This window comes from Triticum urartu, chromosome 6A (assembly GCF_056163025.1).
Source record: "Triticum urartu cultivar PI428250 chromosome 6A, HENAU_Tu73, whole genome shotgun sequence".
NCBI classification, from domain to species: domain Eukaryota; kingdom Viridiplantae; phylum Streptophyta; class Magnoliopsida; order Poales; family Poaceae; genus Triticum; species Triticum urartu.
The window spans coordinates 53,796,209-53,804,931 of record NC_141878.1 but is presented as its reverse complement, the minus strand read 5'-3'; the positions used below and the strand labels follow the sequence as shown (position 1 = coordinate 53,804,931).

Sequence of the window (8,723 nt, the reverse complement as noted above, 5' to 3'; positions counted from 1 at the left end):
CATCAGATGAGGCCATGTTGAGCTCCCAAAGAAGCTGGGGTCCCATGGCACCAAGCGATATGACTATTGGGACCCTCAAACATCTCTCAGCTTCTGCCTTTGATCGTAGCGTCTAAACGGACAGATGCTGAGGGGACAGCATGGCAAAGAAAACTGTTGCAAAAGATGTGGTCGAAAATATGCAGAGAAAAATGAGCTGCCGTGAGGATAAACAATCTAATGCCACAGGGTTTGGATGGCCATGGTTGCGACTTGACTCATGTATGTAAAATTAATTGTAAGTAAGATAAACCTGCTATCCAGGCGCCTTATTTCTTCTATTAATTTATGTGGGTGCAATGTCTTACCTAAAAAAATCTCTGTCTCCAATATCTTCCCTAAGAAAATTCTGTGTGTCTGATATCTTACCCAACAAAGTTCTATGTGGCTGATGTCCTCCCTATGAAAAAGAAAATCTGTGTCTGATGTGATATCCAAGAAAATTCTATGTGGCTGATTTCTTCCCTGAAAAAATCTGTGTCTGGTGTAACGTGATGTGACGGAGTAACATTACTGATAATAAAATTGTTGATAATCTCCTGGATTTATGTGGCCATAGCTGTTGTTGAGTTGCTGAACGATCCATTTTCTCTGGTATCCAGGCGAGGGAGGGAAACGAAGGCAAAATTCAGTATCAGTAATGGTCTGATCAATCAAGAGGCAGGAGGTAGTGTGGAGATGGCGGAATTAGTCGTGGCTGCCAACCTGGCTGGCAGTGTGGCCGGCAGGAATGCCCCTAAGCTCTGGGATTACTTGGTACAAAATCACAAGCTGCGGGCAGAGCTGAAGCATGACATCAGTTACATCAGAAGTGAGTCCTTGATGATTTCTGCTGCTATTCAACAAGATGGAGATCGTCCACCGTGGAGCGACAACCCCGTGCATAAGGTCTGGATCACTATGGTGCGTGACTTGGCGTACGATATCGAAGACTGCATCGACCGCTTCACGCACCGCGTGACACTCAAGCCTGATGTGTCATGGATCGGTAAGAAATTTCACCGGATGAAGACGAGGAATGCCCGTAACAAGTTTGCTGCAGCGATCCGTCATCTCAGGAAGAAATCCGAGGACGCACCAAGCTGAGAACAAGCTACAGCACCAGTGAGTATGGCGGCGGATCCAACACTTTGGAGTCAGAGGCACCATCTGATGAAACGGACACCTCGGTGGCCGCAGTGGGTATGGATGCGCCCCACGACAAGCTCATGGAGCTGATAAGGGAAACGCCGCAAGGCCAGCAACCCATGGATCTCAAAGTGATCTCCCTTGTTGGGTTTGGTAGCATAAGGAAGACTCTCCTCGCCAAGCATGTGTACAACACAACTGAGAGAGAATACGAAGCACGGGCTTGGGTTTGTGCTGCAGAGAAAGGCTCAACAGATGTTCTCAAGGAGATACTCTGCAACTTGGAATGTATTCCACCATTAGTAGTAGTAGTGGAAGTGCAGGCAGCCCCTGCCGTCTCAGCAATAACATGCTCTGTGCAAGCCTCAGAGAGTGCCTTGGGACCAAGAGGTATACAATATATTTTCTACCCTAGCTTTTTATGCCGTTTCTGTTGGTTTTTCTACTCATTTTTCTCTTGGAGTCCACAACATATATACAGCCCATTACTGGCCTCCACACTACATAGCTAATAAAATGCATCTTTTACTTTAGCACATTCAACTTGATTCTCCCAGCCATTAAGGTTTTGGTTACTGAATTAAAAAACATATGCATGGTTAAAGATACCTATGCCGGCCATTGGCGTACATGCAGACAATTAGGCCATATTGGCATGCATGCCTTCAGAATTCAGATTACACAAGCTCATGTAAATGAGACAGTACTAAGCCATATGCTTGGTTAAGAGTACCAAGTTACCAATTTCTTCTTCTATTTTCCTCCATCCGCATGTGTTCCCTTCATAATGGAAAACAAAGTACACAAGCCGGAGGTATAATAGCCGGATTAGTAGAACAACGACTTTATGCACAGCAACAAAACTCACGACACAATTCCTGATAAGATCGATTGCAAATCAAGGACTTCAAACACGGACTAGGATTCACAAGCCTTGTGCTACAAGAAACCCTACTAAAAAAGAAGTCCTACCGCAGGAATCCAATCAAAAGAAAGGTACAATCATGAAGGGAATAGAAAGTAATCCTTCTTCAACTCTAGGTTCATGTGGAGACTAACGGTTCGAGGATCCTATTGATTTGAGACTGTTAGAAGAGTGTCAGAATCCCTTGGGCGACCGATTTCCTTGTTTGAATGCATGCTATCTGAAACATGATTTGTGTGAAGAGGGAATGTGTTCTATTCTGACTTCTTTTATCTATTATAGGTTTTTCATTGTAATCGATGACATGCGGAGAGACTTTTGGGTCAATATAAAAGATGCTTTCCCTGTGGTTCCCGGGGTCGACAGTAGAGTTATTGTCACAACAGCCACTCAGACCATAGCAATCAAAAGCAGCTGTCGTGATGGTCATGTCATGTGTACATAATGAGAACTCTTGCTGAGCAACACTCGAAACAGTTGTTCTGTGAGAAAGCTTCCTTGGTGTATCCACCAACAGTCCATGATACCGAGCTAAGTCAGAAGTAATAAGGAAATGTGATGGTCTGCCCCTTGCTCTTATTACCACAGCACGGTTGTTGCACGGCGATCATAGACGGCGACAATGGGCAGATCTGGGAAATAACCTTGGCAGCCATCTGGAGACACATCATATGTCAGCAAATATGAAGCGTGTGCTCGTCCGTAGCTACACCAGCCTAAGCAAGCAAGATATCAAGATCTGCTTGCTTTATCTCGGTATTTACCCAAGTGGTCGCCCAATCAGGAGAGGAAGCCTCATAAGGCACTGGTCAGCCGAAGGTTTCATCACAGCAGAGCCTAAATGCAGTGCCCTTGAGGTTGCTGTTGCCAGTTTCAATGAGCTGGTCGACCAGAGCATCATCCAGCCTATTGATGCCAGCAGCAGCAGCAGCGCAGAGGTGAAGACATGCAAAACTGGTATAATGCATGAGTTCATTCTGCACAGATCCATGTCCGAGAACTTTGTTACCTTGTTATATGATAAGGATCCCCCACCTGGGAGTAAAATTCGTTGGATTTCTCTGCAGCATAAAACTGATGCAAGATCCAAAATGGATCCAAAGGATCTAAGTCTTGTCCGTTCTCTGACAATCTTTGGTGAAGCGCACAATTCAATGTTGGACTTTTCCAAGTACAAACTGATTAGAGTTTTGGATTTAGAAGAGTGCGATGAACACTTGGGAGACAAACATCTCAAGGAAATATGCAGCAACATGTCACTGCTAAGGTACCTAAGCCTCAGGGGTGCTTCTGGAGTTACAGTTCTTCCAAAACAGATCAAGAAGCTTCAACTTTTGGAAACACTAGATTTAAGAGGAACCAGTATAGAGATTCTGGCCATAGAAGTCATGGAATTGCCATATTTAATTCATCTGTTTGGAAAGTTCAAACTCCAACAAGATGTAGGAAGCCGGAGAATGAGTAAGCTACAGACTTGGCTGTCAGAGAGAAGTAAATTGGAAACTCTAGCCGGATTTGTTGTGGACAACAATAGCCAAGGATTCACACAGATCATGGAGCATATGAAACACTTGACCAAGGTGAAAATATGGTGCGAGTTCACCGCACATGACAGCATGTGACACCCCGAGACCGATGTGCCAGGTGTCGTCCAGTTATTCGCTGTTGTTGCCTCGTCATTTGCTTGCGTGTCATGCATTTCATATCTTTGCCAACTCGGGGACGCTTCGTATGTCATGTGCACTGCCTTATACATGATGGTGCTGTACGATTGAGCCCGTGTAGGCCCCACCACGAAAACTTCGGACGAAATCTCTATCATATGTTTGTTCCAGCTTATTCTGCAAGCCAATTCTTGTTTTGTTTTGAGTGTGGTATTCGAGTTGCTTCGAAGTCAAATGTTGATTCCATACCTTCTCTAAATGGTGTTCTCATGTTCTTATGTGAATACAAATCCTTTGTGATCATCGAGATTGTCATCTAAATTTCTTCTCTACCGGCAAGTGGATCCGCTCATTTTCAACATCCGCAAGATTCAATCTCAGCTTTCTCAACGGTGTTCTTTTCATCCGTTCTATGTCATCTTTGTTTTCCCACCCACCCACCCTTTTTCTTCAAGGACTAAGATTTCTCAATCAAGTATCATTTTATTGATGGAAGTTTCTCCATTCTTTTCCTTCATGTTCTTACCCGGCGATTCTCATGAAGATTCTAACGAAGCTTCAAGTTCATCATTATTCATTATTTTTCTTCTCCGGTGGAACCAAGTCTAGCTTTGTTGACCATATATTTTTCCTTGTTTCAAATGTTTCTCCATACCGGTGCACCTCATAATAATTCATTTCTCGCTATTCTATTGTTCCGGAGAGCTAAAGATATCTCGAAGACTCATGTTTCCACTCTGCATTCGTTCAAGATCTTTCGAGGATGTTCTCTCATTCAAGTCTTTTAATTCAACCGGTGCAATCTATCTTCCAAGCGACCTTTTCAACGGTGTTTCTTTCAGTGGGCCCTAACCCACAGGTCTTTTTCCAGGATCTTACCTGACTCTTCTCATTTTTCCCGGAGTATTCTCCAAGTTTGACGTAAGAATGACTCATCATCAGTCATATGTATTTCTCCAAGATCTTTCAAATTCTTTTCATCGCTGGTTCAACTTTTCTATTCTTCTTATTCCGGAGTATCTCAACGATTCATGGTATTGTTTCTCGTCATCATTCTCGGATTTTAAGACCGAAGAAGAGTTTTCCTCCATACCTTGCTCCATTTCTCTTCAAGATTCGTGATTCTAGCTTGTTGCCATCCTCTCGTAATTGTTTTTGATGTGAGAATTCTTTTCACCCATCCGGAGCATCTCATGAGTTGTTTTTTTCCATTTCTTTTCCCCGAAGGCCATCTTTTCAAATATTATTCATTTCTCAGCTTTCAGCTCTCTTTCTCTAAATTTTACCCGTGCATCGATCAAATATCCTCTAATTAGTGCATGATCTCTTCGTTCTCTCATATATAATTTCTCTCAAGCATCTTCATTCATTTGCTATTTTTTTCCCGGTGTTTCTTAATCTTCTCTTCGTTCATTTTCAATTCTTACGGTGGTTCGTTCAAATGTTCCTCTTCCTTCATTTATCATATTAATTCATTCGTCGTTTCAATCCTACCGGTGGTTCGTTGAAGACTTTCTCAAGTTGACGCTATATCTATCTTAATCCTTTTCAAAGAGAATAAGTAGTATGCCAAACCCGTTGTTTATCATCAATTTAATTGGTGAAGGATAAGCATAATGTAATTCTTATTCTTTGTTTCATCGTGTAAATTCAATTCGTTATTCCGGAGGCGCATCAAATTCTCGGTTTCACTTGTTTCATCTTTTCTTTTCCGGAGTTCCAAGCTCTCTCAATTTATTTCATCGTGAGGGTCCATCTAATCATTACAAGGTTTCACCTTGTGTTTTTCAATTTCTCTTTCCTTTTGTTTGATCATCCTTTTATTACCGGAGGTTCTACATGATGGTTTCATCAAGGATTTAATTTCCTTCTCGAAGTGTTCATCAACATTCTTTTCTAAGGAACTCAAGTATTCTTCTTCGTGTAATCCGGAGTGCAATTCTTTCTACCATATTATTGGAGGTGATATTATGTCATTCTTGATAACGTGAGCTCATGTTTCATGATTCAGATGTTGTTAAGAATGAGGTATTTTAAATCCATCAACCTTTTCGTTGGAGTTATCTTGTTTCATGTTTCACCTAAAGCCTTTCCTAAGGACTGTTGCTATTTATGGTGCTCATAAATGACCCAAGTTCTTCATCTATCCTCCCGGTGTAATAGCTTTCTCGTCTCCTTGTTCATACCAATCCAATTCTTTTTCCGTGAGTGGCGGGTTGTCACCTCATAATTTGAGATGTATTCCATAAGACAATATCAAGCTTATTCTTTTCGTTGTTGATTTTTTAACAACTCCGTTCAAGCCTTATTCGTAAGGATGTTTTATTTCAAATTCATCTGTGGGAAGAATTATCATTTTCTTCTCCATAATTTAATTCCAATGATCTACCTTCGATTCCTTCATCTGGAGGCATTGTGATGTTTCTCTTTTCTCTCATCATCTCCAATTGTGAGGATCGTGTTCTTTCGTGCTTATCCATTTAACCGGAGTGTCGTGCCCTCTTTCCAAGTTCTTATTCAATTCCTTTTCTTTTCAATCGGAGTGCTGCCCGAAGTTGTTCTCCCTTGTTCCTCTTTTCTAACAGAGTGTTTTCAGCTTCGTCATCTCCGTTGTATTCTTTTCTCGAAATGGCTTAACCTTTTCAAGGTTCTTTGGTCTCACTCGTTTGTCAAAGAAGCAACTTAGTTTTACCTTTTCTCTTCCTCTTCCGTTTTTCTCCAGTGCCATCCTAAATCTTGGGACGAGATCCTCTCGTAGTGGTGGAGTGTTGTGACACCCCGAGACCGATGTGCCAGGTGTCGTCCAGTTATTCGCTGTTGTTGCCTCGTCATTTGCTTGCGTGTCATGCATTTCATATCTTTGCATCATGTGCATTGCATCATGTCATAAATCTTTTGCATCTCAACTAAATAATTTGTGTGGATCTTTGATCCATTTAAATCGAGGGAAGAGTGACTTCTCTTTATAACTTTATCCTCCTAATATTTAGGGAGTTATTATAAATATTCCATTAATTTGGAATCATCGTAACACACGTGCAAAATAATTCCCATGTCTATTCCTCTTCGATTTTGACCTTCAAACCTTGCCAATATCTCTCATCTCTTTTCTCGAGGCTCCTCCTAAAACCTCAACATTTTTGGATACCTCTAATTCCTAGCCCGTGTTCAAACCATTTGAATTAAATTCAAATGATTTTGAATTAAATCCTTGCGATCATGCCTCTCCTATTTTTCTTGGAACCAGCGCATTTTTGCGAGTCCGGGAATATTATTTGCGTGCGCTAATTCTTTCCCTATCCCTCTCTTTCTTTTCGTCTCTCCAATTCTTTTCTGTTAAAGGAAATATGAGGGAGAGAGAGAGAAGAGAGATAGCACAGGCCGGCCCAACCTCCAGCGCAGGCCCATTTGCCCCTCCAAGGCCCAGCCATCCCACCTACACCAAACCCTAGCCCACACCCTCTGGACGATCCTCTCTCCCCCTTCGTTTCCTGCTTGCACCGCCAGGAGAGGATCGCTCGCACCCGACTCCCTCTCCCTCTCCATTCGCTCGATCTCCCCACCTCTCGCTCTCGTGTCCGAACCACCTGCGCCTCCCTCTCTCTCGCTCACGCCGAGCCCCTCCACTCCTTCCAGCAAGGCCCCGCACCACTCATCCCAATTTTGGCCGGAGCTCGCCGAAGCCACAACACCGGCCGTCACCGAACCTCCTCCTCGGCTCCACCGCCGCCAAGCGCCGCCTCCAGCAGCCTCCTCCCCTCGCGTTCCTGCCTTGCCCCGCCATGGACGCCGCAAGACCTCGTCGCTGCCTCCCCGTCTCCGGCCATGGCGCCCGCGCCGGCGACCCGACCTGCCAGTGCCGCCGCCCTCCTTCATCGCGCCCTCGCCTCCCTCTTCCTCCGTTCAGGCCAACGCCGCCGCCACCGGATCAGGTTGCGCTTCGCCGGGTCCTCCCCTGCCGCCGGACCGGCCCTGCAGGAGCTTCGTGTCCCTCGCCGTCCGATGCTGCCCCGCCCTGTCGCCTCTTGCCGAGCTACCTGTCACCTGCGTCGTCTACATGCCGCTTCCCTGCTGCCTTTTTGTTGTCATTGCCAAGGCCACTGAATCCAGGGATGCAAGACCGCCGCCGTGGAATTTCGCCAAGTACACCACCGACAAGACCAAACGGATGCTTGAACGAGTACCGAACGAAACGCCAAGACCTACGAGAACGACTTCGTGGACCGACGAGTACCACGACGACCGTTGTTCGCCAAGTACACCTTCGGATGGCCAAGTTCCTCTTCAAATGTATGACTACACGGTGTTGTGCCAAGTACCACGATGCCCGGAGCCCTCAGACCGTCAAGTTTCACTACCGCCGACTAGCATGACTACCGTCGCAAAAACGAGACCGTCAAGGCCCAACCGACAAGTACCCCAACGACCCTGAACATCTACGATTGTGTACGACTACCGCCACCGTGGTTTTCGACAAGACGTCGTGAGCCTCTACTTCCACTACCGCTCCGATGATCGCCGATGAACGATAGGACGACTACTTCGACTACCGTCGCGTGATCCACTACTTCCCTCGAAGACCCATGAACGACTACTTCCACTACGAACTCGTTCCGCCCGAAACGCATGCTTCGAAGGTATAACCCCGAGACGACCGCCCGTGGACCGAATGCTTGCAATGTATGAGTTGAACCGTGTGTTGCTCCGTGTCCGAGTTGTTCTTTGCGAGTTCCTCGTTGCCATGCCGTCCACCCGTGGGAACCCGGCAACCGGGATCACCCCATCATCTTGCATGACACACTCACTCCCACTTCCTTTTGCACCGGTATCCCTGTGAGCTACCGGAACCGATATGTTGTCATGGCATCATTTTCGGATTCATCACCGTGGCACCCTTTCTTTCCACCACGATGACAAAATGCCCCATATATTATAACATGCCAACATTTTCATAAATTCTACATAAA

General features: G+C 45.1%; 1 protein-coding gene and 1 pseudogene across 1 annotated transcript; both read left to right on the top strand.

The window, feature by feature from the left end:
• The first annotated feature begins 717 nt into the window (after positions 1-717).
• Positions 718-1,125, top strand: LOC147963868 (disease resistance protein Pik-2-like). Its single transcript, XM_087529739.1, has one exon. The coding sequence runs from the start codon at positions 718-720 to the stop codon at positions 1,123-1,125; it is 408 nt and encodes a 135-aa protein (XP_087385865.1).
• A 1,278-nt stretch (positions 1,126-2,403) lies between these two features.
• On the top strand, positions 2,404-3,805 carry LOC147963867 (disease resistance protein RGA4 pseudogene; annotated as a pseudogene).
• The last annotated feature ends 4,918 nt before the right edge of the window (positions 3,806-8,723 follow it).